This window comes from Narcine bancroftii, chromosome 10 (genome assembly GCF_036971445.1).
Source record: "Narcine bancroftii isolate sNarBan1 chromosome 10, sNarBan1.hap1, whole genome shotgun sequence".
Classification (NCBI taxonomy): domain Eukaryota; kingdom Metazoa; phylum Chordata; class Chondrichthyes; order Torpediniformes; family Narcinidae; genus Narcine; species Narcine bancroftii.
Window position 1 is genome coordinate 61,860,801 of NC_091478.1, and position 15,088 is coordinate 61,875,888.

The 15,088-nt window shown below is 41.6% G+C and overlaps 1 protein-coding gene across 5 annotated transcripts in view; it reads left to right on the top strand.

The window, feature by feature from the left end:
- The window catches only part of e2f4 (E2F transcription factor 4), a 39,152-nt gene extending 24,853 nt beyond the window's left edge, over positions 1 to 14,299 (top strand). For 2 of the 5 annotated variants that reach the window (XR_011345652.1, XR_011345654.1), the window contains exons 9-11: positions 8,586 to 8,630; positions 8,878 to 9,551; positions 10,743 to 14,299. Coding sequence is in view for 2 of the 5 variants with exons in the window: in XM_069901009.1 (XP_069757110.1) it covers positions 8,586 to 8,630; positions 8,878 to 8,993 (161 nt within the window). In the remaining 3 variants the exon portion in view is untranslated. The remainder of the gene's footprint in view (positions 1 to 8,585; positions 8,631 to 8,877; positions 9,552 to 10,742) is intronic. The other 3 variants (XR_011345653.1, XM_069901009.1, XM_069901010.1) reach the window with 3 other exon arrangements.
- The last annotated feature ends 789 nt before the right edge of the window (positions 14,300 to 15,088 follow it).

Below are 15,088 nucleotides of genomic sequence, written 5' to 3' on the forward strand. Positions count from 1 at the left end.
AGAAAGGAAAAAAATGAATTACCAAATACCAAAATTACTATTGATGCAAAATCCGCTTATCCCTTTTACAATAGACAACCTTTCCTTTAGAGAATGGGAGAGAAAAGGAATTAAAAGAATAGAAAATTGTTTTTTTGGGAAATAATTTATTAACATTTGAACAGTTGAAGTACGAATATGGAATAACTCGGTACAATGTTTGCATATCATCAATTGAAAGCTTATTTAAAGGATAAATTGGAAAACAGCTTGAGATTACCTGAAGGAAGCAGCTTTGAATAAGAGATTAAAGACACAATGATAATTAAAAGATTTATAACCAACATGTACATTAAGCTGCAAGATAAGGAAAATTAAATAAACTATAAACCTAAGCAGAAGTGGGAAAAGGACGGGTTACACTTAAATCCCAGGGGGACCAGAATCCTGGCAGAGGTATTTGCTAGGGCTACTCAGGATCCTTTAAACTAGAATGGTTGGGGGGAGGGAACAAAATAGTACAGAGCAGTAAGGAGAAGGTTAGAATGCAAACAAAGAAAGTTTGTAGTAAGTATTTGAATATGGATTGGCAGGTGATAGAGAAGGGAAATGCTCTGGAAGAAGATGAAGGGCAATTGGCAGGAAAAGTAAATAATGTTGTTATTAAAGATGAGGGAAAACAGGGATTAAAAATTGGGAAATTCATATATTTTAATGCCAGGAGTATTGTAAAAAAGGTGGATGAGCTGAAGGTGTGGATTGATACTTGGAAGTATGATGTGGTAGCGATTAGTGAGACATGGTTGCAGGAGGGATATGATTGGCAACTGAATATCCCTGGGTTTCGTTGTTTTAGGTGTGATAGAGTCGGAGGGGCAAGAGGAGGTGGGGTTGCATTGCTTGTCAGGGAAAATATTACAGCGGTGCCTAGGAAGGATAGATTAGAGGGCACATCCACGGAGGCTATTTGGGTGGAACTGAGGAGTAGGAAAGGAGAGGTTACACTTGTAGGGGTGTATTATAGACCACCCAGAGGGGACCGAGACCTAGAGGAGCAAATCTGTAGGGAGATAGTAGATATTTGTGATAAGCACAGGGTTGTAATTATGGGAGATTTTAATTTTCCACATATAGATTGGGAAACACATTCTGTGAAAGGACTGGATGGGTTAGAGTTTGTGAAATGTGTGCAAGATAGTTTTTTACAACAATATGTAGAGGTGCCGACCAGAGAAGGAGCAGTGTTAGATCTGCTGTTGGCAAATGGGATGGGTCAAGTGACGGAGGTTAGTGTTGGCGAGCACTTCGGGTCCAGTGATCATAATGCCATCAGCTTCAATGTCATTATGGAAAGAGAGAAATCAGGGCCAAGGATTGAGGTTTTTGATTGGGGGAAAAGCTAGATTTGAGGAGATGCGAAAGGACTTGCAGGGTGTGCATTGGGACAATTTGTTTTATGGGCAGGATGTAGTAGAGAGATGGAAGTCTTTTAAAGATCAGATTTTGAGAGTGCAAAAGCTTTATGTTCCTGTTAGGTTAAAAGGAGGGGCAAAAGGTTTGAGAGAGCCGTGGTTTTCAAGGAATATTGGAAACTTGGTTCGAAGAAAAAGGGAGGCGTACATTAGATATAAGAAGCATAGAGTTAAGGAGATGTTTGAAAGATACATTGAACGTAAGAGGAATCTTAAGAGAGGAATTAGGAAAGCTAAAAGAAAGTACGAGAAAACTATGGCAAGCAGGGTGAAAACTAATCCAAAAGAGTTCTACAAATATGTTAATGGTAAGAGGAAAGCTAGAGACAAAATTGGTCCCTTAGAAAATCAGAGCGGAAAACTGTGTGTGGAGCCTAGAGAAATGGGGGAGATATTGAAGTTTCTTTTCTTCGGTATTCACTAAGGAGAAGGATATTGGGAGATGTGAGATAAAAAATGCAAATTGGGTAAATATGGGGAATATAGAGATTACAAAAGGTGTAGTTTTAAGGCTTTTGAAGAATATAAAGGTGGATAAGTCTCCGGGACCAGACGGGATCTTCCCCAGGACATTGAGAGAAGTGAAGGAGGAAATAGCAGAGGCTCTGGCGGTAATTTTCCAAATGTCATTAGATATGGGGATAGTGCCGGAGGATTGGCGCATTGCGCATGTGGTTCCGTTATTTAAAAAGGGTTCAAGGAGGAAGCCTGGCAACTATCGGCCTGTAAGTTTGACGACTGTGGTAGGTAAATTAATGGAGAAAATTCTTAGAGATAGTACTTATAAACATCTGGATAGACAGGGTCTGATCAGGAGCACTCAACATGGATTTGTGGGAGGAAGGTCATGTTTGACCAATCTGATTGAATTTTTTGAAGAGGTGACTAGGAATGTGGATGAGGGTAGCGCAGTGGATGTTGTCTATATGGACTTCAGTAAGGCCTTCGATAAGGTACCACATGGAAGGTTAGTTAGGAAGGTGCAGTCTTTAGGTATAAATTTTAAGATCGTCAAATGGATTGAACATTGGCTGAAAGGGAGAGGCCAGAGAGTGGTAGTGGATAATTGTCTGTCAGGTTGGAGGCCGGTGACCAGTGGTGTGCCTCAAGGATCTGTATTGGGCCCATTGTTGTTCGTTATATACATTAATGATCTAGATGATGGGGTGGTGAATTGGATTAGTAAATATGCAGACGATACTAAGATAGGTGGAATAGTGGATAATGAAGAAGGTTTTCAAGGATTGCAGAGGGATTTGGGCTGCTTAGAAAAGTGGGCTGAAAAATGGCAGATGGAATTTAATGCTGATAAGTGTGAGGTGCTTCATTTTGGTAAGAAGAATCAGAATAGGACATACGTGGTAAATGGGAGAGCATTGAGGAATACAGAAGAGCAGAAAGATTTAGGAGTGACGGTACATCGTTCCCTGAAGGTAGAAACTCACGTGAATAGGGTGGTGAAGAAGGCTTTTAGTATGCTGGCCTTTATCAATCATTGCATGGAATATAGGAGTTGGGAGGTGATGTTGAGATTGTATAAGATGTTGGTGCGGCCTAATTTGGAGTTCTGTGTGCAGTTCTGGTCGCCTAATTATAGGAAGGATATAAACAGAGTGGAGAGAGTGCAGAGAAGGTTTACCAGAATGTTACCTGGGTTTAAGCATCTAGAGTATAGGGAGAGATTGGACAGATTAGGTCTTTATTCTTTGGAGCGTAGAAGGTTGAGAGGGGATTTGATAGAAGTATTTAAGATTATGAAAGGGATAGACAGAATGGATGTGGATAGACTATTTCCGTTAAGAGGAGGAAAGATTAAAACAAGAGGACATGAGTTAAGAATTAAGGGGCAGAGGTTTAGAGGTAACATGAGGGGGAACTTCTTTACTCAGAGAGTGGTAGCCGTGTGGAATGATCTTCCGGGAGAAATAGTGGCGGCGGAGTCAATTGTATTATTTAAGAAAAGGTTGGACAGGTATATGGATGAGAAGAAGATGGAGCGTTATGGGCATTGTGCAGGGAGGTGGGACTAGAAAGGGGTGTTTGGTTCGGTGCGGACTAGAAGGGCCTAATGGCCTGTTTCCATGCTGTAATTGTTATGTTATGGAAGTATGGGAAAAGTTATGTTCTGGAACTATGAAGAATACAATAAACACAAGGTTACACATGATCCAGTATAATTGGTTACACAGGTTATATATCACCCCTCAAAAATTAAAAAAATGGGATTCAACATTATTGGATAAATGTTTTCGCTGTAAGAAGGAAATGGGAACAACATTACATGCAACTTGGGCATGTACAAAAGTAAATACATTTTGGGAAGAATTAAATCAGATACTAAATAAAATTACAAAAAATAATATACAAAAAAAAAGATCTTTCTTTTAAGTAACATAAGAAGTAGAGAATTAGGCCTCAAATTGGATAAAGTGCAAAAAAAATTCATTTTGATAGCCTTAGTGAAAGGAAAAAAATGTATAATGTCAACTTGGAAAATGGAAGAGGGCATGAGTATACAGCATTGGTACATGGAAATGAATATATGTATTCCATTGGAAAAAAAAAACATAATTTAAAAAATAAAGTCACATTATTTGAACAAATTTGGGAACCATACATGGAACATATCAGAGAGAACTTGCATAGGACCTCCATCCCCTAGAATGGGAATGAAAATGATGATAAGACAAAATGACAAGATTCAGTGTGTAATAAATAGATGATGCATTTTTCTTATTTATTTTCCTTTGTGTAAAAATATTGTTCTATGGTTTTATTGTATTGTATATGTTGAATATTTATGGGTTTTGGAGGGGAGTGTGTAGAGGGGAGGGAGGGAAAGGAGGAAAAAAGGGGAGAAAAGACATATTTTGGTTGATATGGTTCATAATGTGAAAAATAAAATTATTTAAAAAAAAAAGCATTTTGCAAGTAGTGATCCTGAATTCCCATAACTGGTCGAAGATTTTCACTGCATCTCTTACCAGGGTGACAAACATTGGCAATGTTGCCTCAGTCACCAGACTAGGAGTAGTTCCCAGCTCTAAAATTGCCATCTCTCTCTGGGTAGAACACTATTTAACTGAGAATTCTGTAGACAGGCATGACAAGAACATCGCAGCTCATTGACTGGGCAGCAGAGTTGCCTCTCTCTGGGCTGAGGGTTGTTGTCACACCCTTCTGTTCAGTCATGCAGCAGCAGTTTGGCCCACTGAACCATAAGTTGTCATGTGGTGAGCAAGGAGTCCTCTTGTCCACTCAGAGATACCAACTGAATATAAATCTCTGGAGTCTGTGCCCCATCTCCTTCAGCAACCCCTTTCCATCTGCTGACAGTCACTCTTCAATGGCAAACTTGTCCTGGATCTCCTACCCATTTGTGCCATGGGATTGATCTCCAGCTTGTGCAGCTATGCTGGGCTTTTGGAGTATCCTCCATTTGCCTGGATGAGACCAACTCCATCAGTGTAATGCCATCCAGGACCTCCACTCTAAACATTCCTTCCCTTCACCACCAGACCACAGTGGCCGCAGTTTGTATTATCAACAAAATGCTCTGCAGTGCTTCACCAAGGCTACCTTCCAATTCCATGATCTCAATGGCATTCAACAATGTCATTTGAATGCTGCCCACATCAAATTGCCTTCCAAATGGAGCAGTCTATTTCAATGCAGGGAGTGTTATGAAATTAATTCAAGTATAAGATTGACATGACATTTGGTGGGGTATTTTTTGCATAATTACAGGAGTTAATAATGGTACAGATACACAATCCTTTATCCGGAACCTTTGGGGGACAGTGTGTTCCGAATTTCAGATTTTTCCGGATTCGGAAAGCCAGATTTAAGCCCACCTGAATTATGGTGCTGTATCCAGCCCCATCCCCTTCCAGTCACGCTGCCGTCTCCCCCTTGCCCGCCCGACTCGCGCTGCCATCTCTCCCTTGCCCGCCCGACTCGCGCTGCCATCTCCCCCTTGCCCGCCCGACTCGCGCTGCCATCTCCCCCTTGCCCGCCCGACTCACGCTGCCATCTCCCCCTTGCCCGCCCGACTCGCGCTGCCGTCTCTCTTCCCATTTGCTGGATTTTGGAGCTTTCCGGATTTTAGATGTCCGGATAAAGGATTGTGTACTTGCTCTGGATGGCCATAGGCAGGTGTGCAGGACAACAGGATATAGCTCACCCTCTCATCCCTGTTTTAACAGCAGGGAGTTTCCAGATTAGATGCCTGTTAATGTGACTTGGTTAAAAACACAGTGAAGACAAACAGGAGAGTTCAAGGTGGTGATGCTGAGATGGAGCTTGAACTGCCACCTGCACCAGGAGAATATTTCCTTCCCTCCCCTCGTCTTGGAGATGATAATTGACTTATGGAATTGTCTTGCTCTGTATAACTGGAGGCTGATATTGTGTAGAATAGGATTGCATGGAACTAGATCTCTTTGTGGTCACACTGCTGCAAGAGAGACCTTTATGCATATCCATACTGGTTATAAACTAAATCAAAAGATGATTGCAGTGTAAGCCAGTTCCTCGCCCAGAGGGAATTCAGAGAAGACTCCCTCGCTCTGTCCAGCTGTTGTTTAAATCAGAGGATTAATCTCCCTGGCTGTCCTATTTCGCCTCATGAGTTCTGCTTATTGGTGTGTATTGTGTTTTCATTGGTTTGCTAACTTTCAAGTGTAATCTGGAAAGACCCTATTGCTTTAAAATAAAAGCCGATAATGTATTTTTTTCTTACTGCCCTGCCTGCCAGCACGCCAAATCTTCCCTCGAAACCCCTCCCGTTAAGTATATTTGTTGGCTACTCAATTGCTCCATTTCATGCAGATCACATTCCATGCCCAGGGAGAGTCTGGCCTTCACTCTGGAACTTGTACATTGCCTAGATTAATACTGAGGCTTTTAGTCTCAAGTGGGCAAAATATGCAGGAGAGAGCAATTCTGCGTGTACAAATTTTCACATAACCAATTACGTGCAAACAAAGTACAGTTACTGTTGTATTGAAGATAGCAGTGGACCTTGCTGGTACTAATTCCCAAATAATCTGCTTGTGTGCAAGTGGGTTAAGGGATAAATAGCCAATAATCAAGGAAGAAATCCCAACTCACCCAGAAGTCAGTTTCTCCAAAGGGGCTATGCTCCTCTTAAGAAATGGAAGAAGGAGTAGGCCACTTGCCTGTTGAGCCTGCTCTTCCATCCTGTAAGATCGTGGCTGTGGATACAGCTCCACCTACCTGCCTGTTTCCCATAAACTCTTGATTCTTCTATTCAAAAATTTGTAGACAGTAATACATTAAATGAGGCAGTCTCTCTTGCTTTCTTGGGCAGAGAATTCCACAGATTCATTATAACCCTCTAAGAAAAGTGATGTATAAGAAATAAAGGAGCAGGATTAGATCATTTAGTTGAGTGCAACTAACTGAAACATGGCCCTACCCCAGAACTTGTCACAGAGCTTCTTTAAGATGCTGTAAGATTTTTGAATATCAAAAGATAGGTGGAATTAGCATAGGAATGTAGGGCTGAGGTTAAAAAAAACATTGATCTTAATGGCAGCAGTTGGAGGAGGTGAATGGAATTTAATGCTGATAAGTGTGAGGTGCTTCATTTTGGTAAGAAGAATCAGAATAGGACATACGTGGTAAATGGGAGAGCATTGATGAATACAGAAGAGCAGAAAGATTTAGGAGTAACGGTACATCGTTCCCTGAAGGTAGAAACTCACGTGAATAGGGTGGTGAAGAAGGCTTTTAGTATGCTGGCCTTTATCAATCATTGCATGGAATATAGGAGTTGGGAGGTGATGTTGAGATTGTATAAGATGTTGGTGCGGCCTAATTTGGAGTTCTGTGTGCAGTTCTGGTCGCCTAATTATAGGAAGGATATAAACAGAGTGGAGAGAGTGCAGAGAAGGTTTACCAGAATGTTACCTGGGTTTAAGCATCTAGAGTATAGGGAGAGATTGGACAGATTAGGTCTTTATTCTTTGGAGCGTAGAAGGTTGAGAGGGGATTTGATAGAAGTATTTAAGATTATGAAAGGGATAGACAGAGTGGATGTGGATAGACTATTTCCGTTAAGAGGAGGAAAGATTAAAACAAGAGGACATGAGTTAAGAATTAAGGGGCAGAGGTTTAGAGGTAACATGAGGGGGAACTTCTTTACTCAAAGAGTGGTAGCCGTGTGGAATGAGCTTCCGGGAGAAATAGTGGCGGCGGAGTCAATTGTATTATTTAAGAAAAGGTTGGACAGGTATATGGATGAGAAGAAGATGGAGGGTTATGGGCATTGTGCAGGGAGGTGGGACTAGAGAGGGGTGTTTGGTTCGGTGCGGACTAGAAGGGCCTAATGGCCTGTTTCCATGCTGTAATTGTTATGTTATTATGTTATGTTACTCCTACTTCTGTTTGTTTGTTTGTTAAAAACCTGGTGAAAAAGACGGTCGTAAAGCAGAGAAAGTGAGGAGGTTGCTGAGAGGCTCCTATGTGATGTAGTCAGGTTGGATGAGCAAGTGGATGTGGATGAAAGTGAGGTTATCCACCTTGCTTCAAGGCACAGTGACTGATTGAGAAAAGGGGAGATGTTTCGGATGGACCGAGTGTACTGGTAGAGTCATCACTGAAGGCCAAGCATTCAGGAGGCAGCAAGTCGACATAAAGGCCAATGGTTTGTTGGTCTTTGGTGCAGAGGATCTGAAATGTCGTGCTACAGCTGGATGTGGCTACAATGAGGTCCATCAGGAGCTGTGTGTACACTTTGGTTTCCTTCTGCAATTTGAGAGTTTGGATCGGCAAGGCCTTCCTTCACCACACCAGAAGAAGGAGGGGGATCTCCTATAACATTCCCAATAGGATTAGAACAGATACAGGGAGAATGTTCCCAGTAACTGGGTCTAGAACACAAGAAATGACATTTAGATTGGAGAGGAGAAATTAATTCCCTAAACAGTGGTGAACCCTTGGAATTCCCAATCAGGGAAGTCATTAAATATTAATCTGGATGTCAGATACATTTCTTAATGCCAGGCAGTGCAGGGCACCTGTGGATGATGACCTTTGATCAGCATGAATCCCTTACTATGTGTGAAATAACATTTTATCTTTGTTGAAACCTGTGCTTTTGTTTTGCAGAATGTATGGGTTCTGACCTGATTGATGAGCTTATGTCTTCAGAAGGTGAGAGTGGGAGGGAAGGGGCGGAAGAAGGGGAGGGGCGGGAGGAGGAAGGACAGGCGGGGGATTCCTTGGTGGCAGAGATGAATGTTTTTTGGTGGTGATGATGGTGGGCTACTTCAACTGGGCCCCTATGAGGAGCAGAGAACAGATCTGGTGTTGCACCATTGAGTGCTGTGCTTGAGGCAAATCTCAGCTGTCATGCCCAGTGATAATTCACCTACTTGACTTTTTTCTGTTTCCTTGACAGTTTTCGCCCCTCTGTTGAGGTTGTCTCCACCCCCGGGAGACCACGACTATTACTTCAATCTCGATGACAGCGAAGGTGTCTGTGACCTCTTCGATGTACCCATTCTCAACCTTTGACCTTCCTCAGGAATCGGTCACCCGGCAGCTCTGTGTAAAATCTTTTAAGGACATCTTTTTAACAAAACAAAAAAAAGGAAAAAAAAAACATTTTAGTGGAAGGAGGAAATGACATCTTTTGCAATTCTTTGTGGATCTCCAGGAGTGAGTGAGTGAACACTCGATGTGATTGCATCAGAATATGCTGAAGAGATCATGAAAGGGCCAAGTTGTCGTTGAGCACTGCTGGAATGTTTGGTGGTTATGTTTTATTTGTTGGATTTTGAAGAAGTTGCTCAGACTTTTCCTCAGTCCAGGACCAAGCACAATCTGAATCTGTATCGTCGTTACAGCTGGCAGCTGTGATGCCACTTTAGCTGCCCGGGGAATGGGCATATGGGTTTGTGCAAGATGCCAATAAGGCGCCAAGTGCTAAATGGCATTCCACTTGGATGGAGGTTGTCAATGTGGATAGACGTTTTCACCTTATTGTCTTCTCTACTGAATGGATCATGGCCCTGAGTCTCTCATTCCATTGGCAGTTCACCATGTGACACAAGGGGAACCGTCCATTTCAAGGTGGGGTGGGGGGGGAAGGGCATTTATGAAAACAGGTTTTAAAAGTTGAGGAATGTTTTAATCTTTTAGATTTCAATATTTTACTGAAAAGCGACACTGTCCCAGTCTCCAAACTTTCCACTGTTTCTCTCTTTTATGCCTGGGTTGTTTCTTTCCCCTTCATTGGCAACTGTGCAAAAGGTGATCTGTGGCTGACTGCTTCATCTCACCAAAGGCATCAGGGAAATAAATAGAATCATGCTCGTCCTGTCTGAGCGGGACATGCAAATCTGGAATGGATAGGTGAATGAAGGCCGGAGAATTCTGTGTGCATCAACCCTTTATACATTTGGCTGTTGTCTCAACTGGGCCTGTGGGATGTGACATTGAGCTCTTGGGTGCAAAGGGTTGATCTTGCCATTACAGAGCTCATTTTGAGATGATTTTTGGAAAGGTTTCTTGCACAATTTGCTATTAAAGGAGAATTCTACTCCAGAGACGCTCTTTTAAAACAGTCGAAAACCCTTCCAAAAAAGGACCCAAAATTCTAGTGGCATTTTGCTTTTTAATGTTCACTGCAGGACTTTTGACCTGATGGATGTCTCCTGAAAGAAGGGCAGTTGTTTGGCTGCTGGACCTGTACAGGGTCACCCATAGGATCACATTCTGATTTTCCTACTTGCCATAATCCAATTTGCAGTTGCGGGGAAGGGGTGAGGGTGAAAAATGTGAATTGTCACCAAAATAAGGTCACCACGCTAAAACTGCACATTGAGCAGAGAATGTCCTGCATCACGTGAAAGCAGCATTTGAGTTGCCAAAGTCCACACTTAAATCGTTTTTTAAAATATTGACGGATTGGGGTTGTCTTCTGCAACTTGTGAATGTTGGTCCTTGGGGAATTTGTATGCAGAGATCTGGAGCATTGTTTTTTTTATAAAAGTGGAGGTGGATGCAGTGAAGGGAGGATGGGTGAGCAGCCCAACTTTATTACCCTTAAGGTAGCAACTTAACAACAAGATGATTATATTGTGGCAGATTAAAGGAGAGGGATGGGTTTGGAGAAAGGGATTATTTGCATCCCTGATCTTGTATTGAAAATGTCCTGCAGTTTGCCTGCATATCACTGCCCTGTCTGGTTTTGAATACAGGTCGTGTGAGTGTGTTCATTCTTTATATATTTATATTTTGTTCTTGTTTATCTATGTGCAGATGAGTTTAACTGAAGAACAGATTGAGCAATGATGTTAGCCGAGCCTTGAAAACTGCACTTCTAAATTAAATCGTTGCCTCAAAGGAACCAAACTTTCAGGATGGAAAATGAGGGCCCTGGATAACCTTTTGGTCTCCACATGTAATTATTGGGAGGCTTGATGCTTTAAATTGGTTTCATGTTTGCTACCCAGCTGTGACTAGACATGGGTGCTCAAACCTTTCCCGACAAGTTACAGTCTATCAACACTATTGTGATCACTGCCTCCTCAGAAGCTACTCAAGTTCACAGACCCTCTGTGATCGTCAGTGTGAAATGTTTTTGGTCCTCTTTGCGAGCCTGCAACCCTGTGGGCACCTCACCACCCCCCATGTGAGTGGGGTTGCTCCCAGTCTGGCAGCTCCTTGCTTCTTGTACTCAGAACTTGGGCTTTTATTTATTCCAAGCAACTTCTTAACCAACTGAGAAAGGAAATTAAAGATGTTCAGCATATTGGCAGATAGTTACTAATGACAGATGCTGCCTTGATGCACTGTGCCTTGCCTGTCATTGTTTCCCCTCCCTTCACCTGCCCCTCTCTCATCTATATTTCTTTTAATCCTGTCTTCCCTCCAAAGAAAATCTTGTTCCCCTCTGATCAATAAAGAAGAATAGATTTGCAGAACATTCCCCTTGTCCATTCTAACTCCATTCATTGTCAGTGGCCTGGTTCTTGTGCTGTGCTGGAGCTGAGATGTGGGAATGGGCTGTATTGGTCTCAAATGTTCATGTTGAATGCTGCCTCTATACTGTCAGCAAGCCACAGAGGCAGGCATTTGACCCTTTGTTGTATGTTCTAGATTTTTCCAATTGGTCAAGTTCCCTAAACCCAAAGTCATACAATATACTCCTTTGGCGATGTCCCAGTTCCTTTCGAGCGCTGTCATTGAATCTAACTGCAACTCCTGCATTCTGGACCCCTATGAGCTATGTGCGCTTTTGCCCTTCCCAGACCCTCGGCCCCTCTCCTTCAATCTGTTGTAAGCCCTTCAATGGGCAGCAAGTTTCTCCCTGCATTCGTTAACCAAAACTAATTTTTGAATTGGTGTTGAAAGGAAAACAGACCAATGTCTCCAGGGTCTGCATCATTCCAATAAACCCCTTCACCTAAATCTCTAGCTGAAGGAGTATGCTAGTCTGAGCTCACCCAGTGGCTCAGAGCTCATCCTGATAGTTTAGATCTTCCTTTCCCTCTACAAACCCTTTCTAATAGCCTCTGGTCCTCTCTTTAAGGTCGAGAACACTTATGCCCCTTATCAGTCTGCTGCATTGCCAAGACCTGGGATCTACTCGAGGTGTGAGTGACACCTCCCTTTGCATCCTTCAATAAGGTGCAAGACAGTTGTTCTAACTCACTTCCATCTTTAATCACTCCTCTCATAAATTTATCTCAAAAAGTGCTGTTTTGATATTGCACTGCTACAACCTTTCCTGCTCCAGTTTAGTGTTTTCCTGCAACCTAAGATATGGTCGAACTAATTCCTTTCACTTCCATTTGCCACTAATTAATCTTTGAACTTTATGAATCCTGCTGGCGTCTTCCCTCCAGAAATGGCCTTTTCTCAGTTTCCAAACACGAAGCGTATTCCAAAGATTCACCACCCTCCGTGCTAAATGTCCAACCCCTTATTTTGTGATTGTCATCCTTGGTTCTAAACAGCCCCAGAAATTGGAACCTTGTCTCTGCCCTGCTTCACAGTATAAATGTGTCTCAATGTGATCATTTCTCATTCTCTAAGGAATCCTCTGCTTAATCCTTCTTTGTATGATGTGCCCCTCTTCCCAGAATCAGTCTGGTGAGTCTTGCACTTTGCAAGCATGCCATCCTTAGGAAGAGAAGCCAGATCCAGATCCAAATTTCCAGGAGTAATTGAAGCATGTACAAGTGTACCCATTAATGTATTTTTATTATTCTTCCTCTGTGGAATTTATTCCAATGCTTTTATCAGAAAATAATATTTAAAGTTGAAATATTAAGGAACAAAAAGTGATTTGCTGGAGGAACAGTGATCAGGCAGCATCTGTGGCTAGAAGTGGGCAGTCAGCATTTTGAATCAAAATCCTTGAAGTTCGCACATCTCTGCCCTCTTCCCCCCACTCCCCCCCCCCCCACCCCCAAAAGGAGAAATAAAAACAGGCTAGCAATCTGCTAATTGTGTGAGACCAACATTTTTTTTTAATCCACATCCTTTCTCAGGTCTTCCAGCATCTTTTTGAAAGGGGGGGCATTGAAGATCATTTGGTAAGAAGCTGGATTCCACTTGCCTGAGTAACTGCATCAGAGTGAAGCTGGCTCGTTGCAGAGACATACTTGGTGTGGCTGGCATTGGGTTCCTCATATTTGAAATAGTGCAGCATTATTGCCATGTGCCTTGCCAAACCACGCCCTCCCATTTTGGTGAAAGGTTCTCTAGTAAATTTGCGGCAACAAATTTCCCTTGTCCCTTAGTCTCAGATAGCACAGCAACCCCCTAGAAAGGGGGGAATAGGTGGCACGGTTAGTTCAGCAACAGTGACCAGGGTTCAAACCTGGCGCTGTCTGTGATGAGTTTGTACATTCTCCCTGGGTCCCACCGTTCAAAAACATACCAGAGGGGCGTCACAGCTCATGGGCCAAAAGGGCCTGTTAGTGTGCTGTACGTCTAACTGTTTTAAAAAATGGCTCTCGCTTGTTGGCTTCACAGGAGTTAAAGGACAGTTTGCCTAGCTTTTCATCCCCAACCCCAGAAATCTTCCCAGTGTTGCCTGCTGCCCACATCACACACTTGAATTCACTGCCAGACTCTGGGTGAGTTCACACAGTCTTCCCACTGCTTTGCTCAGTGTGTTTGGTTTATTTGAATAGTTCTCCATTCAGAATGTAATGGATCATATTGAATGCTATGACGGGATGTAAAATTACACTTGTTTTTGGTTCTCAAAAATAAAAATTATTTTTATACTTTTTGTGTGTTGGGGGGGTTGATATTTGAGAAAATCATAACATGCCAGTTTTGGACAATTTACACAAAGCCTTTTGTAAACTTAAATTCATCTCAACATAGCACTTTAGAGAAATCAGATGTTTATATTGTACATTATGACAACAGATGGTCATTCCATTGTAGGCTGGCTTTGCAAAGGAAGAATTTCTATATTATTTTTCTTGTTCTAATAGTGTCTAGTTGAGGAATTAATGTGATTTAATGTTTGAAATATTGGAACTTCATTGTCATGTGTTTGCAAACATTATGTTCCTCAGCTTATTGAATTGTAATTTTTTTTAAAATAACTCCTGTTTTTTTATGAACATTTTTTAAAGATTTGGTTGTCCATTGTACTTTACTGTTTTGTATCAGACTGCAAATGCATGTGCACCCTTGCCAATCCCATCATAGCTCTTGTTTTGTCCTGGTGTTAATTGCAGTGAATTGTACAGTACTTTAATTTTTTTCCCCCATATTCAATTTTTATCTATGCCGTGTAGATTTTTTTTTAATAAAAGAAGGATGGCTTTGGGCCATCCTGTGATCTCATATTCCAGCCTCAGCGTGGAATTTTTTTTTGTGAGAAGGGTTCTGCGATCAGGCTACTCTGCATTCATACAGCTGTGTAAAGAGCATAATTTACAGAATGTAGGATTGCAATGAAAAGAAAGATCAATTAATACCAAGCATGTGACCACTGTCATGAAGTTTATTCGGGACACTGATGGCTGCAGGGAAGAACCTATTTTTTTTGTAATTCTTTATTTATCGCACTATGAACCATTTCATCCAATATATTTACAGATGCATCTCTTTAAATATTCACAGTAACATTTTCTCTTTTTTTCCCCATCACTCCCTTCCCATCCCTCTCCAAAAACAGTAAATATTAAACATATAAAATACAATAAAACAATATCTTTATACAAAAGGAATTCAAACAAAAAAAGACACATCATCTACTTATACACATTAAATCTGATCGTGTTTATCTTATCATTTAAGGTGGTGGTGGTCTGAGGCCTGCTCTTTCTGTTATGTTCCATATATGCTTCTCAGGTTTTTTCAAACATTGTAACTTTGTCTTTTAAATTATATGGTTTTTTTTTCCAATGGGATACACTTAAACTTGGTTATATATTCCATTAATGTTTATAGTCAAATAGTCCAAAGTGCCCATTTTATATCTGTATTTTCACTTTTCCATCTCTTCACCTCCATCCCCTTTTATTCCATTACTGTTCTTTTTTTCCTTTTTAATCTCAATATATGACAACGCACTTAAATGAAATACCACAACAATCCCCACAATCAATAACCCTTTAACCCCCAATGAACTT